At 37.5% G+C, this 24,774-nt stretch overlaps 1 protein-coding gene across 4 annotated transcripts in view; it reads left to right on the forward strand.

The window, feature by feature from the left end:
• The first annotated feature begins 4 nt into the window (after window positions 1-4).
• The window catches only part of LOC114155904 (ras/Rap GTPase-activating protein SynGAP-like), a 59,733-nt gene continuing 34,963 nt past the window's right edge, over window positions 5-24,774 (forward strand). Inside the window, exons 1-5 of one of the 4 annotated variants that reach the window (XM_028036050.1) lie at window positions 5-962; window positions 1,078-1,201; window positions 10,471-10,574; window positions 23,730-23,818; window positions 23,911-24,032. In XM_028036050.1, coding sequence (XP_027891851.1) covers window positions 10,475-10,574; window positions 23,730-23,818; window positions 23,911-24,032 — 311 coding nt within the window. In that variant the 5' untranslated portion in view covers window positions 5-962; window positions 1,078-1,201; window positions 10,471-10,474. Of the gene's footprint in view, window positions 1,202-10,470; window positions 10,575-23,729; window positions 23,819-23,910; window positions 24,033-24,774 lie in introns of all 4 variants that reach the window. The other 3 variants (XM_028036052.1, XM_028036051.1, XM_028036054.1) reach the window with 3 other exon arrangements.

Here is a 24,774-nt window from a genome sequence, read left to right on the forward strand (position 1 = left end):
ACCGAGCAGTTTCTCCCCCCTCCTCCCTCCTCCCTCCCTCCAAGCTCCGCCGATAAATCTAAAATAGGTGTGACTGCAGCGCTCAAAAAGGCCAGTTCGGCGTCAATTAATATCAAGATTCAACCCGGTTCCTGATTGCAGCTTTTTTGGATTATGGGGACGTCGGTGTGTGCCAACTGCAGACGCTTGCCAAGATTAAACCATCATCCGGAGGTAGAAGACAGGATCACGATTTAGAAAAACAAAACAAAAAAAAAAAACAAAACAAAAAAAACAAACAAACCAAAAAACCCTAATAATACGTGCGTGAATGCGATTTTCTTTGAATTTTTCGGTGCGCGTTTTTTCTGTGAATCTTCTCCGTATATTTGGACGCGTTTTGAGGGTTTGGAGCGCGCGGTGAGCGGTAGCAGCAGCAGCAGGGCTGTTTCCAGCTCAGAGTTATTGGCATACCCTGCAATCATCATCGTCACCGTCATCATCTGATTGGTAACATTCATTTTAATATAACTGGCATGAGCAGCTGTCACAGTTTCCTCCCGTTTTTTTTTTTTTTTAGCGCTACGGTGTGTGAGGAACGGTGAACCAGTCTGCTGCTGCTGCTGCTGCTGCTGTTGTGTGTGACGAGATTATTTCCAGATACAGAGGGGCAGTTTGGAGTCTCATGCGTCCAAATCAAACAATTAAGATGACAAAAAAGGGTGATTGTCTCCATTACCGAGCGAGCTGCGTTGGGATTGCGTTGCATTTCGTTGGGGGACAGAGAGCAGAGGAGGAGGAGGAGAGGAAGGAGAAGCAGAGGAGAGCAGCTGAACCGCCGCTGACTGGCAAGCTGTGGCTTCAGTGATGGACTGATCTGGAGGTGAAGGGATCCCAGTCACAGCCTCAGTTTCATTTCTTCCCTCCTCCCTCAGGAGCCTTCATTCTTTAACAAAAACACCTCTGGACACTCTGCAGCACAGGTGAGGCTGCAGTGCAAACCCAACGAATTGTCCTGATGACTGAAATACTTCAAGCTTTCAGAGATCATACCTGGATCACTGTCTCTGTAATGCCTTCACAATCTGATTCCTTCAGCGCACCGAGACGGCATTAAGCCTCACAACGCTCCTCTTATACTAAGTGCCCTGGAGACCCACCTGGATCCAGTCTGCACCCCCAGATGTTCTGATTTCTTCTCCAGAAAGTCCTGTATTTTTGGGTAAGTGCCAACAAACGTGGGTGTATTAAGGAAAGAAAAAAAAAAGTGGCAAGCAGTAATGCTTGGTCTCACTGTGAAGTGTTTAGGGAGTGTTGAATTCAGCAGCTCTAAGGAAGGTGTTAAACCTTTCCAGCCTGTATGTGGACAGCGTAGGTAGATGGTTTTAGACTACAGGTTAATGCAGAAAAGAAACCGCCGAGAGCCGTATAGAAATGTCCAGCAGCTGCTTTATTTTTTTCTGCATGACCTTTGCTTTCCCAGCCGTTCAGCTTACAAAAATATTCTTTTCTGTTGTTTAGAAGTCTTCAGGCTGTAGCTTTTTATTTTAGACGCCTTCTGTTGTTGATTAAACACATAAAGCCCTATAATATCACAATCAACATCAGCTCAAAACAGCTGACTGGGATAAGCTCTCATGTTTTTGTATTAAGGTTGCAGGAGGATCTGTTGCTGCTCTAATGCCCATTAGGAAAATTTCAAGTAAAGTACTACTAACTTGTGATTTTTACACTATCACCAGAACAATAACATCATTTTGTTAGCTATATGCTACGGAGAAATAAAAAAAATTTATATTTCATGGTTGACACAAATAGATTTATTTCTGTTTACATGCATATTAGTGCCCATACTGCAGCACAGCTAGCTGGCGCAGGGAGTTAGAAGAGTAAGTGGCCATGCGCTGTTCAATTGTAAAATGTATTTTAACATAATTTCACCGTGACCACTTACGCTAGCATTTTCATGCTAACAGCAGTGTTAGCATGTCAGTGTGGGTTATTTTAGTGCAACTTATTTTTGTAAGTCATGAAGCTCTGACTGACTTCGGGTCACAACTTCTGGACATGCTACGCTTCATGAAAACAAAACGCCACCTTCTTTGGGTGTTCAGCTTTTGGCTCTGATCATTTTCTTTGTGCCTGATTTATGATCCACAGTTCTGCCATGTTTGTAGTTTTCCTCAGATTTATTCTCTTTTGTGGTCTGCTTATTTATTTTAGACTGTTCCTATCATAATCTATTAGTGCTGCTGTTTTGTTTCCTTTTTGTGATTATTATTCTGGTTATTTACTGAGTTCATCACATCCATTTTGGGTTGGTTTATGTTGTTCATTCCTCTGTGTTCGTTATCATTTAGAAGGATTTTGCCATGTAAGTTTTCCTTAGCCTTTGTTTATTAATTTAATATGCTACGTTCGTTTGCATGTTTGTATTTCTTAGATATGTGTTTTTTTAGGGGTAATTATCTACTTGTCTGCCTGGCAAATTTTCTGTTATGTTTGCATGTACTGTGATCTCCACGTTTCAGTTCAAGTTTACATTATTTTAACCTTTTTTACTTTTATGAAAATGTTCAATGCTACACCCGAGTGGCTGTCTGTGCTTTGGCGTCATGCATTACGATGCAATGGTTATCTTCCAGAGCAAAAACAGATTAGACATTTGGGAATTTCAGCTGTTTTAGTTGAAATGGGATGATATGATGATAGCTGCATCTTTATCTCCCAAATATCTGGAGGGTGACCCAAAGAAATTGTCTCGATTTAAGTAGTTTAGCATATTATCTGCTTGACAATTTTACTGTTACAAACAAAGAACAAATGAAAAAAAAATCTAAATTGCTGGGAGCATAATAATTGTTAATTTGACACCGTTGTTTTGTTGAACGTGGATGATATCACGGATGAAAAGACCTTGAAATCAAGAACCATTAAGTTATTACTTGTACAAGGACAAACACTAGAATTATTTTTTAAAATTAAATATAGCTGATTTTTTCTCAGCAATATGTTTCTTTAAAAATGCTACATATTTTGTCCTCCATCTGCTTTCAGTTGACAAGAAAAAGTTTTTTTTCTGTGGTTAGTTGATGGAAAACCCATCACTTTGAGCTCACTTTGAAAAGCCATACCTGCTATGTGATGTGCAACCAGTCTTCACAGTAGGAAGCGTCTGAAAAAAGTTGATAAAGTCAGAATAGGCGTCACTTAGCCGAAGCGGAAAGACAACAAGCTAATGTCGACCCTGGTTTGTTATTGTTCTGTCATCAATCGGACCTTACCCGACTAAAGCAATGACGCAGAGAGGGTGAAACAGAATAGTTCAGGATATTTGAGAGACAAGTACAGTTTGCTGGCAACTAGTTAACCCAGGAAATAAATTTGTGCCCATGCACTACGAACAACCGGTTCATCATTTGAAAAGTTGTGTGCATTCCACTTCCACGGTGTTAAAGTGCTGTTGTATTCTGTGCATAGTGATAGCTGTGTACATATCTGATGTAATGCTCAGGGCGTTCTTATTTCTTGATGCTTAAAGTTGACTAATTAGCTTTCTTGGGGGGCTCCACTGACACCTGCAGGCTCCACAGGGGGCCTCCGCCAGCTTTATAATTAGTGGAAAAGCTGACTCACACAAAACAACAAAATGTTGTTTTCAGGATTGTTTTAGTTGTCCAGCAGGAAGCTTGTTGTCATAATACATCCTGGCAATACTTAGGTGAGAAAGATTAACCATCGATTGTCAAAATGTTCAACCAGAAAAGCTTCTTGCATCGCTGGATGGATATTACTGCAGATACCTATTCAGTGAATTATTCAATCTCTGCTGTGACAGAGTCCTTCCACCTCAGCTGGCGTCAGATGCAGCGAATGTTTGGGTTTTCTGAATGGCCACAATCTTCATGGCCCATTGTGTTGCACACAGTGGGCTTTCCCATCTTTACCAAAAAAAAAAAAAAATCCCCAGAAGGAAAAAGTACTAATGAAACATCAGTAGTTTCACTTTTAATGGAACAAGATAACTCCTGATTGCTCTTACTCATTCCCCTTTGCTTCCTCTTCCTCTCCCTCATGAAGCAGCTACCAGCATGCCTCGGTGATTTTGTTGGTTGAGCTGCAATAAAAACACGTGAATCACCGACATCAATTAATTTCTCCCAATTCGTCGCAAACTGTTGAGAATCTGGACTGCTTGCTTCTCTGTCGCAGTTGTCATCTGAGAGTCTGACAGCCGGCAAAGCGTCGACTTTCCTCCAGCACTGAGTTTCCGTCATAATTCTCCCCTTCTTCAGCCATTGTCAGTGTAACGCATGGACGGAGCTTTATCGCTCTGCCAAGAACAGAAAGGATCTGTCAGTCTGCTTAACTTTCCTCTAAAAGTGTAGAAACCTATTTGAACTCATTTCCGTCCTTGAGTTTGCTCAAATTGTTTCCTCTTGCATCCAACTTTATTCCACCTCCCATCAGCATTCAAAAAAAAAAAATTGACCCAACAGAAAAACACAAGATTACTTTTGTCGCCATGTTTTTTGATTGAGTAAAAAAAGTAGAAAATCCATGAAATAAAAGGGTAGGGGTTTTTGATGAAGGGAATTTATTTGTAAGCAAAAAAAAAGAGGCTTTACTGTTATGAAACATTTACAGGCCTCTCAGGAGAAAAGGGTTTCATGGAAAAATGTCAGTGTGAGGTGGAGAGTCAAGAATTTAAGGTTTCCGCCTCACCTTTGACACTGAAACCAGAAAAACACTTTAGCAGAAGAAACCTTGCTTTGACCCGAGTCTTATTGTCCAGATGCAACATCTTGACCTGTGATTCTGACGTCTTGATTCTCGGCCTGCGTGATGGAGAAATAAATCTCACTGCAGCTGTTTGAACCGACCTAATGATAGTGGCTCTTTGTCCGCTGCTGGATGTTGGAACTGTTTCCCATTTTGAGTCGCTTTTGTGAACTAAACTGAGTAAACACAAAATAAAACCTGGGAATATTGGAACTTCACCCAGAAAAATAGATGAAATTATCAAAGCTTTCCTTACAGATAAAACATTTATGCCTGGTTAATTAAGCTGTGGCCTGACTCAGTTTGGCAGCGTCTTGCTGCTCGTGTTTCTCTCTGTTTGATTGTGAGAAGTCGGCTACATCTTCAGTAGAGAAGGAGTATTTATGAGGTTGTTGAAAATGTGTGGCCATTTCTCACTTTTCCACCAACAAGGAATATAATCTATTGCTTCCTCAATTACATTCCTTGAACAACAAGAAGCAAAAATGTAAACAATCTCTTATAGATAAAAAAGGCTTAGCTAAAGCTAATTCACATGCAAGGGTTTCAACATTTAGTCATTATATTGGGTTTACCATGTTAGTCATGTCAAGTGGTGACTAATCATGGATCATTTTAAAAAGTGCTACTTTCAGACAAGCCTCTTTGAGCACAACACTTCTGAAACATTTCTAAATTCATACATTGAATGTTCAGGACAGCATCGGGGTGTGATGAGAGGTCGTTCCAGCTAAATGCAAGACCATATTGTAAGATCTAGTTGAGCACAGATAAATGTGTGAGATGTAAAATGTGGTGTGTTTGTAAACATTACAATGTAGATTTCAGTCAGAATTATGTCTCTACTCCTGCTTTTCCGCTATTTCCTTGGAGAATGTTCACCTCTCATTGTCAAGTGCAGAAGCTGCACCGGAGCTGCAAAAACAAACAAAAGAGTGTTCATTGAGTTTAAATAAAAGCTTCTCGGTTGCAATGCAGATGTTTGCATCGCATCATCAAAGTAAGTAGACGTTTAAAGATGCAGTATGCTATGATCAAAATGAATATTCAGACTTTAAAAAGAGTGACAAAGCACGAGCAAAATCAAAAAGGTTTTCCACTTAAGCACAATCCGATCCTCTGACTGCCCTCATGGCCACTACAGTCTGACAGGTTCTCATTTTTTGATGTAAATGTGTAAAAAAAAAAAAATAATAATTGAATTTTAATAACCTAAGCAATAAAAAACGGATTATTTCATTTATTTGTGCCCATTCTCCTAAAGTACTTCACAGGAGCTTCAATTTTTTGCTAATGTACTTCAGATTTTAAATAATAGGTTTGCAAAGTCTTGACAAAGTTGATGGTGTAACTTCAAGGTGAAATTTCTCCCAAATATTTTTCCCAAAGATCTGCTGGTATAAATGTCCTGTAAGATTTTTTTCTCTCTCTCTCTTTTTCCCCTTTCATGGCCTCAATATGTGCAATAAAATAAGGTGATTGTGATTGTTTTACTAACAAAAAGTGCATTCTGTGGAAGGAACAACTTAGGACAGCATCACACATCTAGTTCTCGCGTCGTCTTTTTGAAGCTGTGCTGTTGTAATATTAAAAAAATATGCCAACATGTCATCTATAATGAAATATGTGTGGATATTCCTGGTAACAAAGCCGTCTTAAAGAGAATTCATTTCGTCTTTCAGCAAAGAGTGACAGAATTGCTTCTCTTAGGGCCCTGATGCTTTCCCACAAAGCTTGGCACTTGGACCTGTTGATGATAACAGTCCAAATGGTCCATTTTATTCTGGGTCTGGAGAACTTTCTGTCCATGTCCTTCTAAAAGGACAGAAGAATGCAGATACAAATCTCCCATGACAGAAATCTTTTTCGAAATGGTCCAGCGCTGACATGACCTGCACCTTTCTGCGGTTTTATATGATTTTTAAATAGTTGTCGGCCAATTTTAAAGGACTTTGCTACTGTGTAGGTTTGTTCTGAATCCAGGATGCTAGTAACTGATTCAGTACAACTTTGAATAACATAAAAATAAGTAATAAAACGTTAATGACTAGTAAGCCTTATTTTTGTGCACAAAATGCTGAACTCGGTGGAGAATTGTTAGAATTTATGGATTAATAATCCCACTTTCTCAACTAACAAGATATTGATCCAAATCCCAATTTGATGTTAGAAGACCTGAACTACTTTACACTGATATCTGTGAGAATTTCACCGGTGAAATGTTCTCACCCAGACACTTCTGGTCAAATAAAATGATTTCACTCGGTGCTGCTTAGAGATCCAAAGTCTTCTGAAATTCGCAAAAACACTCTAGACACAAGAAATATTCGGCATCTAATAAATTGATCATGGTTTTGGATTTCTCAGTAGGCAAAGAGAAGAATATTGCATTTTAATGAACTGTTTTTAAAGCAAATATTATACCAGATTTAAGTGAAAATTCAAAGCAGAGTGTTTTCCCGCACCTGCTAACATGACTAGGAGGGAATCTCAAAACGCTGATGTGTCTGTAGGAATGCTTATCAATTAATCATGGTAGCAGCTTGTGGTTGAGTAGCTTGGTGACATTTAGTTTGGAAAGGGCAGCTATAAAAGGCTGCATGTAGAAAAACCTCCATGAAAAACATGATGTTTCAGAGTGCAATCAGGACTGATGATACGTCATTTCATTCAACTCACTCAGATAAATAGTGGCTTTTCTGAGAGGAGCTTTCTGCTCACTAGAAAAAAATTGCAAATTGCAAAAATTAACATTTTCATATTTTGTTATTTTACAATCACAAACTGTTGCATTTAGAAAATTATATGTGAGAGAACACAAAGTAGTGCTTAACAATGAAGCGGAAGGAAAATGAAAAAAAATGCACCGAGGATTTTAATAAGTTTTGTTTTGCAAAATAGCTAAAGTTCAGACATCAATTTTCAGGTTGTCACAGATTTTCTGTTGGTCTCTTAATGCAACATTTACTGCTGCACACTTTTTAGTTTTTCTAATTTCTTTGTTTAGATGTATTTGAGTAAAATAAGCACTCTAAAATTCCCTGTTTGATTGCCCAATTACAAATAGTAATAAAAAAAAAACTGTTCTAAAAGCTTAAAAAGAAGTGAAGTGTAATTAATTTTTAATCTAAAGAAATGTTCAGAACCTTAATTTACTCTCACAGCTTGCATACGTTTTGCTTCTCCAACTCCAGCCACTCAAAGCTACTATTTTTCTTTTATATGCATCCCTGTTCCAACATCTGAATAAAATGAATGAATGATTATCTGGTCTGTAAATTAGACACTTGATTCAGGTGTGTTTTTGAGCCGGAATGCATCAAAACGTTGCAGGAATGTGACTGAAGTCGGAGATCCCTGGAGAAGCCGTTCGTGTCTCCAGTCTTCATGTTCCAGTGAAGACGTTTCTCTGCTTTAACACACTTGAATCTAATAATGGAGTCATTAGCAGGACTGTGTTGAACTTGATTGGATGCTGAAGAGGTAATCAGCGTGGTGTGTTGAAATGGGGACCGGTATCCTGCAACCATCGACAATGAGTCTGACACCCTCTGATATAATCGGCTCCGATCAGAAATATGTGTTGGAATGACAGAAAAACAAAAGCAAATGGGAATCCCATTACGCAGTTGCTGATATAAAAACTGTTTGTTGTTTTATTCCAAACATATACCTGATTTTATTGTTTTTCTTGATGGTAGCTGTTCATTTTGGTTTTTTAATAATTGTCCCCGCCTCCGAACATATAAGTAGAACGGCTTTGAACTCCGCAAGAGTCTTTTGGATTAAAAGTCCAGTTTTCCATGACAACCTTTCTTATTTCAGAGCTAGCCTTTATAAATTCGATTATGGTATAATTTTGTCGAACTGGTATTATTGTCACTCGCTGCTTGCTGGGTTTTCTCTCCCTTTGTGTGCATTACAAAGTATTCACTCCCTTGAATATTTTCCCCTTTTATTGCTACATATCAATCAACAAAATTTGGTTTTGACAACAAAAAAAGTGAAAACTGATTTCTACAAAAATAATAATAATAATAAATATTTAACATAAAATAAGTAATTGCATAAATATTCACCTCCATATTTAGTATATCTTCCTTTGGCTGCAGTTACAGCGTCTCTGTGTGGATAAGTCTGTCAGGTTTGCACTCCTGCTCGTAATTCTCCTCAATTCTTCCTTGTAAATCTTTCCAAGCTCTCAGGTTTTGTCGGGATTGGCTGTGTGAACTGCCCTGGACAGGCTTAGCCACACATTCTCTATCAAATTGAGGTCTGAGCTTTGACTGGGCCACTCTAGTACCTCCACCTTGTTGTCTTCAAACCAGTGTAGCTTCAGCTGGACGCTTTGGCTCACTGTCTTGCTGGAAAATAAATGTTCTCTGAAGCCGCAGTTCTGAAGCAAATTATCCTCCAGGATTTTCCTGTGTTTTGCTTCATTTGTTTTATTTTCTACCGTTCCAAACCTTCCAGGGCCTGATGCTGAGAAGCATCTCTGCATCATGATGCTGCCACTACTATGCTCCACTGTTGTAATGGTAGCGAGGAATACTAATTGACAACTACAACTAACATCACTTGACACACACTCACTACACTCAGATGATCTTTATTCTTTATTCTCCATTCAATTGGCTGAACCTCAGTCGAAATTGGTCAGTCACTTTGAAGGAGATGAATGTTTATTCAATTATGTTTGTCATTATTTTGAAGAAACCAGTTTTCACTTTGACATGAAACATTTTTTTGTCTGAATGCTTTTTGTAAACATTGTCTATGCGCACACAGTCGAACCAAACAGCCATAACTGAGCTGCTGTAAATCTGGAAACTGTTGCTCGGCTTAAAAGTAACTTCCAAGATTAAATCACTTTACAGATTAAACTGAAGCTGTTTCAGCAAAATCTATTCATTGCAGGATCCACAAAAAATGAATTTTTGTGAAGATCTATACTATAGTCTAGCAGTTGGTGACCTTTGACCCTGACCAGTTCATTGTAGCTTTGGCTATCTGCTCCAGACTCAAATCTTTTACAGCTTCCTGTCAACTCTGAGCTATTCTGTTTTTTTCCCTATTATTTCTGTCCCTCCTAAAGATACAGATGCCCACAGCATGATGCTGCCACCACCACCATGTTTCATAATGTGGATAATGTGATCAGTGATGTGTGGTTTTAGTTTCCATGGAGGCCAAAGAGTTTAATTATGGTAATTATGTAACTAGAGCAACTTCTACCACATGAGAATTTATCATTATTTTCTCTCAAAAATTGGTTTATTTAAAAGTTTAACCTTGACTTGTCTGCTGCGTTCCTCGGTTTCCATAAAACTGTTTGTTTATTAGTGCTTTATATGCATTGTTCTATTATTTTTTGATCATTATTTAGGGGTATCAGAGTAAAGGGTAGTGAAAACAAATGCACATTTCAGATTCCTAAAAGACTTTGAATGTAAAAAAGTATGAGAAGATTTTGCATTTTCCTCCCACCTCACTACTACACACCACGTTGTTTATTGATAACGTTCTATTAAGTTTATGATAGCATAATCAAATCTGCCAAGGTTCAAAGGTGCATTTTAAAAAAAAATATTTTCACATTTCATGTGTTATTTATTTATTTTTTGCCTAACATCTACTGTATGTGACTGTTGAGGTTGTTGGTTCATTAAAACTGAAAGTGCAAACTCTACTTGTGTCTGTGCCGTATAGCTGCATGGACACTTCTTCAAAGACGTGGCTGCCGCATCAGGGTCAGTTTGGCTTGGTTGGTCAAGCGGAGGTTTGCTGTGGTGGACCGGGAGTGTTGACGCCAAGTGAGTCAGTCCAGACACAAACCCGTCTGCTTCTCTGCTCCTGTCAGCTTTGTGTCGTTGCCCAGCCTCGTCCTCCAGTCCATGCCTTGTGGTCCGCTGAGGTTTTCTGTGTTATCTGTGTTTTTTATATGTATTCGCAAGGCTGTTGTTTGCTCTGTTTTCAGTGGTGAAAGGTTTTTAATGCCCGTCTGACTTCTGCTTTTCATGTCATGACTTTTCAATCCTTTTTTTCAGAAAAAATCCCTTTGTGCACTGAAGTTGTTTTTTTACCCTTTTCCCTGTATCCTCCACTGGAGCGTCAGGTTTCCTCTGAGCCCCGCATTGACAGACTCCTTCTGTTTTATGTTGCCATCCTCTGGGTTAGATAGTGCCATTTCCTTTTTACACTCTCTTTGATAGACTCCAAGTCTTCCTTCTCCCATCCGTGGATTAAAACGTCTTCTTCAATTGGCTCCAGGACAGTCAACTCGGCGCATAAACCTGTTGTTTTTTTTTTATATCAAAACATTAAAATAACAGTTTAAAAAATGAAAGGCAGAAACAAACTAGAGACTGTTTGTTTGCTTCCAGCTGCTCTGGGAATTTACCTTGTTTGAGCTGCATGTCAGTGATGTAATATGGATGTCGGGGAGCTTCTAACTCACACCAGAGTTTAAGAATCTTAATACCGGTGGCGCCACCTAGGGGAGGGGGCAACAACAAACAACACAATGCTTGCAGTCAAAAAGAATGAACAGCATTAAAAACATATTGAATTACTTACAATAAGACTTTACTTTGCACATCGGAGCAAAAAAAAAAAAAATCTGTTTCTGGGTGTTCACTTCACCCTTTCTGTTCCTCTCTGCTCCCCATGTTTCACACTGTGATTTGCAAGTTAATGTTAGCGTAGCTATTATTACTACTTAATAAAACATTCGAAATGTTATTGTACTATAATGATGGCCGAGGTGAAATGAACATATTTGTGATTATATTTGTTGGTTCACTTCCACATTGCCGGATAAGAGAAAAATATGCGTTAAAAAAATTAACATTATGGAGTGTTAATGTCCTGGTTAATTAATTTAATTTATTAAATAATATTTTAAAAAAATGAAGAGCGGAAGACATGAGGAGACCGGTGTAAAACTCGCCTTGACCTTTCATTTTTCAGACAAACATTAAATGATGGAACAAAATATTTATTTAAAACACATCAGCAAGAAATTCTAATAAACAAAATCTATTTACTAAATGCATTACATATTCATGGGTTAAAGAGAGGCGTTTTGATGTGTTGCACAATTGATTGGTTTATTATTTTATGTGTTGTCTATTTCTTTATCCACTTTTTAACGCTCATCTCCGTGTAACAGTATAACTCTGTCGATCTGTTACTGCTTTTAGTTTTGAGGTTTCTCCTCCAAAGCTGCCATTGGCTCCCGTATCTGGTCATCCCCTTGGTGCATCTGCAGAGTCACGCCTGCTTAACTCTGGTTATTTCATTTGGCTCCATCCATTCACAAGCACAGTAATGACGCTTCTAAATACATTAGCAGAAATGAAGGTAGTTTGATGGAGAGCAGTGCACACGCTAGCAAAGATGTTCCTATGGTAACGAGGCCACACTCCCCTTTGGCTAGAGCTCACACACAAGCACAGAAACGGGCAGGAGGAATACAGGAACGCTGAAAAAACACACATGACGGAAAACAAGTTCTGCTTATTTATTTAGGCTGTTGTTGAGGATTTTCACTGTAGCTGCTGCCGGTCACAAAATGCTGGAAGTCCAACCTTTTTTTGTGTGTGTTTGTGAGCTTAGCCGGTTTTCTCAAAAAGCTTGTCGGGATTCAGACTGATTGCAGTTTTTTTTTTTTTTTGTGGATCTCTCCTGCCCACAGTGCCGCTTCTCCCTGAACCCCTCCACCCACCACTTTTTTAAAATCCCGCTGCTCTGCCTCTTCTGTGCAGTGTGCATTTACCTCGTTACAGTGATGTTTCTAAACATAGCACCGGAGTGGCTCTGACTACAGCCAGAGGTGGACCTTTTTTTAAATTTATATAAAGTAAACTTTCTTTAAAAATCACTGTACAGCACGCTCCATGCTGTCAATATCATGTTCTCTTTTGGCACTAGAGTAGCATCTAGTTTTCTACTTGGTTTGAGCACAGAGTTAGGATCATTGACCAATCCTGCTTTCACAATCTCTTTTGATTTATTTATTTTTTTTGAATATTACGTCCTTTATTATGCTCATCTGATCTTGTAAGTTTTCTACCGGACCTTGGTCTGCAAACTCAGCCTAACCTTTAAAAAATGTTTATTATTTCATAGTGAACCACTTTTGTTTGGCATCCTTATTCTGCGAAAGTATTTAAGTGATCTATTTTCTATTTGCTGCTAAAATCCTTCAGTTGTCATGAAAATCTCCTGGTATTTCAAAGAGTTCATGATCCTTTGAAACTATGTGTGACAGTTTTATGTTTTACCTCATCATACTATTGCACCTCTGTGTTTTGTTGGAAGACGGTTATCACTGAACTGGACACTTAAGATGTTTTTACATCCGTGTTTGTTACCCTTTGAGGGTTTTTTTTTTACAATCTAAAAGGCTCTACAAGACGCAATCCCTTCGCATTTTTTCCTATAAACGGCTACAGCGCGATTGGCATCCACGATTTCATTTATGTGTTTTGTAAATCGCAGCTCATACTAAACCCTCCTGGAGTGTTGCTGCTGGCCTGTCAAAGAGCCACTAAGTGGTTGCCAGGCGGTTGTCCTCCTGTCAGTCATGCTGATTGTTTGGACAGCTCTGTTCATGATGTGGTTTTAACTTTCAGCACATTTGACCTATTTGGTGGTTTCAAATGGTAAAGATTGCTGAGGTTAATATGGAGAATAGCCACTTTAGTCTGAGTTATTTAAGACTGGAGTTCAGGACAAAAATCCCACACAAGTGGAAAACACTTTTATTCTTTGTTTTGTCCAAACTTCGTGGTGTCTCTTCTAAAACTTCTGCACCAGAAGTACCTGTATAACACTTTTTACTGTGCTTAAGCACATTTATTTGGATACCTGCAGTTACTACCCACTCAAACTGAGAAATAACACCAACCTGTCACTTTGAATGGGCCAACTTGGTCTAAAAATATGGCTTGCAGTGAGCCATTCAGATCCGAAGTGGCTCAGTTTTGACAGGCAGAGCTCAGACAGGTAATCTTCAGCCTTTTTACTTTTCCATGTCTAGCCAAAGCTTCGACATCATAACACATCCAGATGTAACCCGTTAGAAGTAGGAACTTCAAATCATTACTAGTCTTCAAACAAAGTAAGTTAACAAACTGCGTCCAGGTGTGTGCACGTTAAGTATTTTAGCTGATAATTACTGTATTAATTATCGAGAACCTAATATCCAGCAGAGCTGTTCAGGTAAAATCTATAACAATAGAACATAATTACAAAGCATTTAAAAAAAATCTCTATAGTGATTTTCATTATGTTATTTGACCTCCTTTCAATTCTAAAGCTTCGGCTGTTTGGCTTGAATCTCAGGTTTGAATTAATTGTCACAAATTCTATTTTGGCTTCATTTTTGTTTAATAAATAATCACAGCGTTAGAACCTTGTGAAGCCTGGATGAGTTGGGCTGTAGACCACTACAATAAGAATAGGTTGTAGTTTCTTTTTATATCATGAATGTTTGGAAAACACTGAAATCCTAAGCATAAAACTTATTGTCATTGTAGCGAGACAAACTATCACATCAACACAGCAAGTTCTGATGAGTTTTAAATTTTTTTATCCTTATACCCTCAGAGGATTAAATAAATGTTTAATTAACTCATATTAGTACACTAGAGATCTGATTATTGTGGTAACTAAAGTACAAAACATAGTTCTGGTAATAAATAAAGCTCAGTGTACAAAAAATCTTAATAGTTTTTTCTTTCAGATTTTATTCTGCTTTTGGCTTCGTTTTCTATCTTTGATTCTCACAAACTCCTCTTTTGACCTTACCTGGCTCGGTGATATTAAAGATTTTTGAGATACCTTTGCTACAAATAAGCTCATGTAACCTAAGAAAAACATTACAAATGCAAAGGTACTTCCTTTTTTTGTTACAGAAGCTGTTTACTGGAAAGACTTTATACTTAAAAAATTGACATTGCTCACTTTTCATCTCTTGATTCACTACAGCGGAGTCTTTTGGGAGAACGGCCTGTATCGCCTTTTGTTAGATCTGGTCTAAATGGCAAAGTTCTGCATTATCCGATTTCAGTTTCTCAACATTAAATTTACTGTTTCACAGTTTATTTTAGTCATAAAGTGCTGAATCATTTTAGCAATAACCTAGCAGTAACATTCACACACCTGCATTGATTTTAACACCTTAGACTGTTGACTGAATTCAGGTTTAACAGGTTTTTTTTCTTTTTTCTTCCAGTGACAGTCCAGCTCTTCCAACGCTTTTCATCAGACTTTTATTTTACATAACTGGTGGCAAGAATCTGGCTTGGAGAGAAATATTACGCTGCTGTGCGTCGCCTATCTGCAGAAACTGTGAAATGGACTTGATAAATAAGTGTTCTATGTGCTTTCTAATTTTAGCTAGGCCATTAGCAAATTTATTATATTATGAGACTGAAGTAATGCTTATCTTGCCACATGCTGGTGTTTCTGAAAACTTGCTTGACAGCAGTCTAAACTGGAGCTAAATAATTTGTGAAAGATCAAGCCCTGTTAGATGACTGAAGTATGTGTACAGATAATTAGTGTGTTACTTGCATTGTGTGTGTAATTTGATAGGGGTGTATAGCTGATTTTGTGCTAGAGATCTAGGAAGTTAAGTTTAATTTTGATGCCACATTTTTCTTTTTTTATCATTAAAATTGCCTGACCATCTTCGGATAAAACTTCAATACTCTATACACAGTTTATGATTCTTCTCAATTTTTATGAGTTATTTATTGAATTAATTATTAAACAAGGCAGAGTCTGTCATGTCTGTGATATTAAGCATTCAGCATGGCGAGGGGAGTAAATCCTCATCAGTGCAGACCGAGTGTCTGCATAAAGATGAATGAGATTAAATCATTTCATTGGGTCGTTATAAGTCACTTAAAGCTACTGATACACCAATAAATATAGGACAGATAGTGTGATGATGCTATAAGTATTTTTATATCTGGTTTGGGTTTAGCTGCAAAATCTCCCTCTGCTCTTTTGTTGCAGTCTGTTGTTTACATACAAGTATAAGTCTGTATTATAGAGCTTAAGAGGGGCACAATTCACCTCGCAGCCTCTCAGGCCACCTAAAAAATGGGCAACAGTAGCTAACAGAATCACAAAGAGAAAGGTGTATAATATTTGCGCTATTTTAAAGCAATGAATTAATACTTATAGTTGCAATGAACTACAATTCAGTCTATTCGTGGATAAGAAATGGGTACGGAGAAAGTGTGTTCAACCGTGGTCTCCAGTAGGCGTTTAGCTCCCGGAGGAAAATTTGTCAAACATCCAAGAGGTGGGTGTTGCTGGCAAGTCTCATCAAAAACCAACAGAAAATCCAACATAATTTATCAGAAATGGGGGGAAAAAAACCTCAAGATTCTTAGCTGTCGTGCAAACTCAGCATCTGGCTAAGATATGTGGGAGTCACTAAGGCAGCAAACTATATGTGGTCAGTTTTAGTAGGCGCTAGTCACAATGTAGTTGGAAAGAAAACCACTCATGTGACTTTTGTGCCTCGAGAGAACGTTTGTTGTCTCGAGGCACTTTACAATTATTTATGGCTTGTGTTGTCATTTATTGCTTTTGTCTCAGTTCATTAATTCTGAGAGAACATTGTGTAATGTATATGATTCCAAAAATAAAGAGTAAAAAAAAGCAAAGTTATGCATCTGTCAACACTGTGATTCATAATAGCCAACAACATATAAATATTTGTAATGGAATCTAATGACAAAATGCGTAGCAGATGCTGAATTCAAACAGTTTTCCTCATACAAAGAAATCAAAACGGAATAGCTTCTAAATCATGTTTTGTGTAAAGTGGAACGACACAGAACTGAACACAATTTATTCTACAGCAAAGCCTCTTTTGTTCACTGATCTTTATTTATTTCCATAAATTTTCAATTGAATTCAAGACACGTTATTGACTGGGAGAGTCCAGCAGTTTTATTCTCTGAAATCAAAAAAAGTTTAAATTTGGCTTTTGGATTCTTATCAAGACTGTCCCTGTACAATTTTCTCTTCAGCCTTCCTTTAAACTTTGAACTCTGTCACTGCGGATCAGTGGAGAAAGTAGTTGTCCCATAATCTAAAAGTTGTTTTAGTTTCAGCTTCATGTCACATAACAGTGAGCCTTTGGGCACTCAAGTTGCAAACCGAGCTTTGCATCATGTGAGAGTAATTGTCAATTCAACTGGGTGAAAATGACACTAGATTTAAAGCACTAAGGTTCATAAGATTGGATATACATTATGTAAATTCAGCTGGTGCCCCACTTTTATATTTCCTGATTATTTGACCAGACTATTGCATATTCTCCCAATATTTCTGACGTCTTCTCAAAATGTTGTGTAGCTAACTTGAAACTAGCTTCAACATAGTTTTTCTACAGAAGTGGAGTTTTGTGCAGTGTGCATAGAAGTTGTAATTGTTTAGTTCAAATGCAATACTTGATAATTCTGGGTCTTTTTGCGGCTCTACATCAGTGGTCCTTTGCCTTTGGAGCTATGGATAATAAGACCGATTTTTTTAAATTTTACTCTTCTGTCAGAAGCTTTTCCAAAACCACATGGGGTGAGAAATTTTAAAATATGACCATGACCAGTCCCATCAGTATGTTTTGCAATGATAAGAATTTTGAAGGTCTTGAGAGTAGTCTTTGCTTTTAATCATAATGAAATGCTCCTTTTGTGAAAGCATGGTAATGAGAAATCTTTTTATAGCCCATCAGACTGAGCTGGGCGACAATTTAATTTGTATCTGCAAAATAATTTGCAGATGAGAGCAGAAATACATTAAAAATACGGACAAAAATCAGCTATTCTTGGCTTTCTTTGCATTTGTAGAGCTTGTTTTGTTATGTTCAGTATTACCTGCATCATTCCATTATTAAACATAACCTAATTTAATTCAGTTCAGTTTATTTACATAGCGTAGCGCTAATTCAAAACAAATGTTATCTTGAGGCACTTTACAAGCAAGTCATTTCAATTCAGTCAGTCACACATATATTATAATTAATCCCACTTATCAAACATTTCAATATGTTTGGTTAATTATTTAAATTAGTTTAAGAAGTTTTCTATCTATTGAAACCCAGCAGGTTGCATTAAATTTTGTGAATTTCCGATTACACTAGCCTAACCTTAAAGTAACAAATACATGGTTCAGTTTTTTCCAGTCACTCCTGGAAAAGATAGTTCTAAAACTGGCAATGTTCCTTTTAATTTATTCTAAATTTATAGATGTATTTGTTTTGATTCCTGAGTGGGTTTTCCCTCGGGTCATTATCAACATCTGGCTTCAATTTCACGTCACTATCATCAAGAGAAATCTGTTTACTGACAAAATCAGGTTCAACAGTCACTATCTTTGCACTGTAATTTGAATTCAAAACATATTTTACCAACTGTAGATGGATAGAAAATATATTTTAAGGTAACCTAATTGACCTACATTGCAGATTGGAGCCATCAGAAAAAGAGCAAATGCAAATTGTCTTCCCATAATTGCTGGTTATCTGCTGTCATGGACTGTGTTTACTGGATGGAATATGGCAATTACAGACACTTCCATATGACATGAATGCAGTATCTGCCCCAGCAGGCCTGTCTGTGAATCACTGGAGGCCTGTTGTTGTCAGATGCTCCAGACCAGTCACACTGAGATCCCATGTTTGTGGCCTGTGACTGGAAATACACCATTCAAGCTAGAGTGCAATATCAACAAAACAGGCAGCCACAATGAAATCTATTTCAGTCTTACTCAGATCTATCACCTCAATAGCATTTACCTAAGTTTAATTCTTTAGTTTTTTGGAGTTAAAGACATGTAATGCATGTAGCTGCTTGACTGCACTTTGCTGAAATGGACACATTTAGTTGAATTTTGTCTGTAATAACCCAACCCAGCTGAAACCTGTCTGTTTTTCTCTGGGACTTTGGGCCAGAATTTCATTCTTGACTGTGCAGTTTTCTCCAGAGAACCCACAACTCTGATAACACTGTGAGCAAATGAAACGGAGAGAGAAGGTTAACAGCTTCTATACTATGTGCGAAAACTTGATCACGTTGAATCTTGGGACTTGTTTTTAATAAGACCTGAGAACAGGGACTTCCTTCGCCACTTTTGTTTTTTAAAACCCCCACTCCTCTATACTGATACTCTCCAAATACCATATTTAGTTCATATTAATATGCCAGTTTTTGTGGGAATAGTTCTCTAGGGATTAAAATAATTGGAAAATCAACTTTGCATGTTATTTGCAGCTTTTAGCACCACTGAAGTTGCTAAAAGAATACATTTTTACACAGGCATATTTGCATAAAGATTGTAGTACATAAAGCTTTGACCAATTTTATAGTTATTACATATATATTATGTATATGTGTATATGTTAAGATTAAACGGGTTCTGTCTGCCTGAAAGCATTACAAACGAAAGTTGCCTTTTTGGATCAAACATTTAACTTTAAAATATTTTAATGAAGTCCAGCTGCTTTACCCAAATTAAAGTTTAAATAACGTTTCTGCCTCCTCTACAGGTATTACAACATATTTTGGATCAGAAAATACCAGAAATACAATAATCTTTGCTTTGGTTCTTTAACTGTTTGACTTTGAGCCTCTATTGAATGATTGATGTTGAACTGTGTACATTACTTTTTAACAGTATAATTTAATCTAACAAGTTTATGTTCCACATTCCTGTTTAAATTCAATTAACACCTAAATGTCAAATGTCCGCCTGGACATTTTTGCTTATTTTAATTGTACACAGTTCTTTAAATAAGATAAGATTTGTCATTGTCATCAACAGATTACAACGAGATTGAGATTTGCTCGACTCGAGTTAAAATGCAGGTTATGTGTATATACATAATATACAATATACATATACATACATACATAAAAAAGATAAAGAAATAAATAAATGTCCTGTGATTAAATATATTTGCCTATTTATACATAAAAAACAGAACTTTCAATATCTAATAAGTTATTTTTGCAATTTAGTCTTTATTAAAAGATTGCCCCTCAGATTACGGTAATTCCACTCCCTGCTACTGCGGGGGTGAAATTACCGTAATAACTCGATATTTGCTAGAAACCGCCAAGTCTCCCCTTTTAGAAACCGTTGGAACTTTTCAGATTGCGCAGTGTGGTGGAATTACGGTACTGCAAATTTGGCCGGATCTTCGGTGCTACGTTTGGTCTAGAAGGGTTAATAATATAGAGAAGAGAAAATCAAACACAAAATAGGCTGTATAATAATTAAAAAAAATAAGACAAAAATAAGAGCACAAGTGCAGGGACAATAGACAGTTTATGTACATAATACTAAAATTGCATGGCTGATGGTAGCATGCATAGATGACCAGAGCTCCTTCTTCTTCATGTTTGCTTTATTCCCTACATGGCTTGTGGAAAAGTACAAACAGGACTTCTTACTTCTTCTTTTTAGCAATGAAAAGAAAAGGTGTCACTTTTTCACAAAGGACAGATTTTGTGGAGTTCACAGGTAAAAGTTCTCCAATCAAAATACTTGCTCACCTGAGCTGTGGTGCTCTGCAGCTACTCCAGAGTTGTTGTTTTTGTTGTTGTTGCATGTTTCTGGTCTCAGCTGATTTCATTTGATGCTCCGAGATTAAAGAATATTAATATTTTGCAAGGCACTGCACAATCCACTTGTGCCTAAATTTAAATAAGATTATTCTCATTCAAACCCAATCATGTAGTCACATTATAATCCAGCTACGTAAGGATCCTAATTACAATGCAGAACAATTAAAAGTAATTTCTTGGACTTTATTTCATAGTAGCTAAAGTTCTTATGTCTTCTATCCTATTAAAAATTGTGGAATCAATATCTGTTCATGCACTATTTAAACACAAAAGTGTCAAAAATACAAAGTTTCCCCAACATTTATTAATAGATATGATAAAGGTTGACTATGTTTCTTTAACACCCACTCTTAGTCTTTCTCTCTCCGTCTTTCTCTCTCCGTATCATAGCTAGCTAGAGGCTGTTGCCACCCACACGCTCCGTCTTGAGAGCAATTTACATTCAGAATGGCTCGACCGAACACATCCATCTGTTCTAATATGTCACGTCTACTTTAATCCGTCCTCACTGTGAGCGACTGTAGATGCACGCAAAAAATCCCCCCCCCACAAGGTCATTCAATTGATTTGCTGTGTTGTGATTTAGCTCCATGTGAACACACTCATAAAAATCTGAAGTCTTTCCCCCAGCTGAGGGTGATTGCCCCTCAGAGCCTGCTGATGACTCCTTTCTTCACGTCTGGTTTGAAGAAATGCAACTCTCTGCGCTGTGTTGCTTGGTGTTTTTCTATCATCGTTGCTGTGCAGCTTTTTGTGCCAATATCTTTTACACTTCAAGTAGAAGCCCTTGGAGTTGTTTCCATGGGTACCAAACAATTAGCTGTGATTCAGAATAGAACCTGAAGAGTAGCCTACTTACAGGCACCGAGAGCGAGGGAATCAAAATCATAGGATGACGGCGTGTCTTGATTCTCTTTGAGAAATAAAAAATAAAAGAAGGATGAAACGGCTCCTCAGGGTAATGGCCAAGTTCTAAAAAAAAACCCCGAACAGATCAGTCACTGCCCAAAATAGAACCGTGGAGTGAAAAACAACATGAGACCTGCGTCTAGATTAAAAAAAAAACAAACACGACGCCTTACAGATCAATCTGCACGTTTTATTACATAACCAGAATAATCCAGGTGTAAAACTGCAGGAATTAAGGAAATGCGTTACTTTATAAGAATTTGAGCTTATACTCACATTTGTACTTAATAGGCTTATTTGTGTTTCATGGCAAATCTACAAAATATATAAATAAATCTTGAAATGCAGATTAAGTGACATCCATTCTGTTCAGTCAATTAGCTCTACAATAGTTAAGTTAAAGGCCCTCTGAAATATTTCTAGTTCCTCAGTAATTGTGACCAAATAGGTGTTATATATAAATATAATTGACTGCCTTGCTAAACCACAACTTAAGCTGATTAATCACATTTTCTGGTTTGATTTCACAAACCACACTCAGTCCCCCACTTTGGAAAACGCTGTTTTGGGTAACCAGAGATCAGAAATACTGTAGGGGCCAGCATTGTGTCCAGAATAAAATTTTTTTATTAATATTTCTGTTAGCTGGAATAATGAAACATCTGTCTGTGTTTGTGTAGTTAAACTGTTTCCCTTCCTGGATTCCTTGCAGATATTTAGAAGGATGCATCATTTACTGTTTAAAGTGACATAATGGACTTTTTTTTTTTTTTTTTTTTTTACAGTTTTTAACTGTTTTTTTGGTGGAAACATTATTACTTTTCAAACATCTTAAGGATTTACTGTCATTAACATGGGAAGAGAGGACAATAGGCAGTGTTGGGTCCAGGAATTATTTGTTATCTCACATTTATTAAGACTTGTGCCTTTATTGATACTTGACGTTATGAGAAGAAAACAGTTTCTCACATCTGATGAGTGCAAAAATTCTACTAAACAATAACAGTAAAAATGGTAAAGAGAAGGACGGAGATTAAAATGTACCATATTCCACAATGTGTGGCAGAAAGAAGCAGCATCTTAAAGTTCACAGTAAAATAATAACATATTTTACCCTTGTAGAGCTTTAGTAAGTGTAAGAAATACTCACTACTGTCTGTACGGTTATCTTTAAAGTCCTGCTTAGGTCAGCCTTTAGACAGCAAGGAAGAGAAGAAATAAAGTTATAAGTGAACAGGGTTTGCACCCTCCTCATTTAGGTTTACGTTGACATCATCTTTCTTGGCCATACAGAGAAAGCGTCAGCTGAGATTTCCTAAAGATAGTTGCTCATACTTTCATAGATCCATCACCATGTTGCTGAGTTTGTGCAAGCATAAGGACAGACTAAAGCTATATGTATCCAGATGAGTCATCACAGACTGTGGGCTTCACCTCCGATATTTCTCTTGCATCAACTTTTCTTTTGCATACTTTTACACTAAGCTGTGCAGTTCGAAACATTTCCCAGGCCAAATGTTGATCATTTTCTCACAGTCGATATGTACAGCACCTTTTGATGGCTACAGTTTGCTTTTTGTGTCGCGGGAGTCCTGAAGCTGCACAGCAGCCCCAGACCATCATACTACCACCACCATGTCCGACTGCTGACTTGATTTATTCTTTGAAATGCTGATAGTTGTACCACAAATGTGAACTTTTATATTCAGCCCACTCTTTCACTGTATGTTTTTGTTGTATTTCAGAGTGTTGCCAAGAAAGTTTTTTTGTACCGGCCCGCCTTGTGCATAGAATGGCAATAAAGCTGTCTTATCTTCTCTGTCTTATCTGTTTAGATGTGGCTGTGTTGTGTTCCTTTGAGATTTGTTGGCCTGCTTCATGTTGTCAGAACAATTTGGATGGTTTTCGTCATTGTAAAGTTCTGGCATAAATTAAAGCTGGGTGTGGTTCCTAAAATTTAACTCAGCTTTGCTAAAATCGTGGCTAGTGGCAGCAACTTGAAAAGACTTTTTTCTGTATTTGGAAACTGTTGAAGTACATATATTTATGTTCTTTGTATTTCAGAAATTGCAGACGGACGCTTTATGTTCAATGTAATGAACAATATAGTATTCACTGATAAACTTTCCTTAGTAATAGTCAAACGTCATGCAGTTCAACAAAGATTGAATGTGGACAAAACAATAAGGTCTAACACCATAAAATCTTCCACTGAAATCTTCCAATCATGTTGACTGTCAGAATTAAAATATGTGGTATCTTAAGACCTTCCTTTTATAAATAAGATTTATTCTGAATATAAGATAATATAGAACATTAAAGAGCACAACTGATTTGTTAGACAATGTAAATCTTATTCATGACTGATTTTCTTGCTTCCTTTTTCATGACATTGTCCTCTTGTAGACCAATCCCGCAGGGCAAGTTTTGCCTCTGTAAGACAGTCGAGTATGGAGACTCCTCCTAACACGAACCCTCAGCCCTTCAGGCAGCCGGTGAGTTCAGCAAAAACACCAGAATGTGTTTTTCTGGTACAGACCCATTGAGACTTTTATGGGATCTTTTGTTTGTTGTGTTTAATCTTTAGAGTTTTCTCAATCGGAGGCTGAAGGGCTCCATCAAGAGGGCGAAAAGCCAGCCGAAGCTGGACCGGACCAGCAGCTTCAAACAGATGATTCTGCCCCGGTTTCGTAGTGCTGACCAAGAGAGGTAAGTCATGAAACGAAAGCCCCGAAACTGTGAAAATTTTGCAGGCTTTACTAGTTTGGCTTGTGGAAACAAAAAAATCGATACAGGTTTTTGAGTTTTTTGAAAACATTCCCTTCACTTCTGGCTTGTTTTGGTCTAGCCCAACATAAACCAGCACTCAGATGTTGTTTGATTGGGCTGCGACAAAAACTCAAAAAAGTCAAAAATGTTGTTAATACTTTTTAAGAGGCAACATTTACAGTGGCACCTAAAATTATTCAGCCCCCACTGCTAGTTAGATTTCTGTGCAAAATATATATGCTAGATAAAAAAATAAAAAATAAAACAAGAACCACTTGACTAATTCTACAAATGCTTTCTTCAAATTCCACTCAAAATGTCAATTTTAAATACCGGCCTCATATTATTCAACCCCATCAAGATCAGCATATTAAAAGCTCAAAAGACCAACCTTTGGTTCCTTTGACCTGCTGCAAATGTGATTCATGCCTGGACTGCAAAGTCTGGCAGGATCTCTGAGGAATCTAAGCTCACTAGATGCAGGTGAATGGACTTCAGTTCATTTATATTCCTCAGTTTCTGTGCTGTCACAACCTTTTTCCAATCCCACCAGAGACTTTCAGTAGAGTTTAAGTAAAACGACAATGAAAGCAACACTGGACGTTTTCTGAAACTGAGCCTTGATGAACTCTGAGATAAGCTTGGGAGCCGTGGGATTCTTGTTGAATCCATCTGCTTTACA

The sequence above is a fragment of the Xiphophorus couchianus genome, chromosome 13 (genome assembly GCF_001444195.1).
Source record: "Xiphophorus couchianus chromosome 13, X_couchianus-1.0, whole genome shotgun sequence".
Classification (NCBI taxonomy): domain Eukaryota; kingdom Metazoa; phylum Chordata; class Actinopteri; order Cyprinodontiformes; family Poeciliidae; genus Xiphophorus; species Xiphophorus couchianus.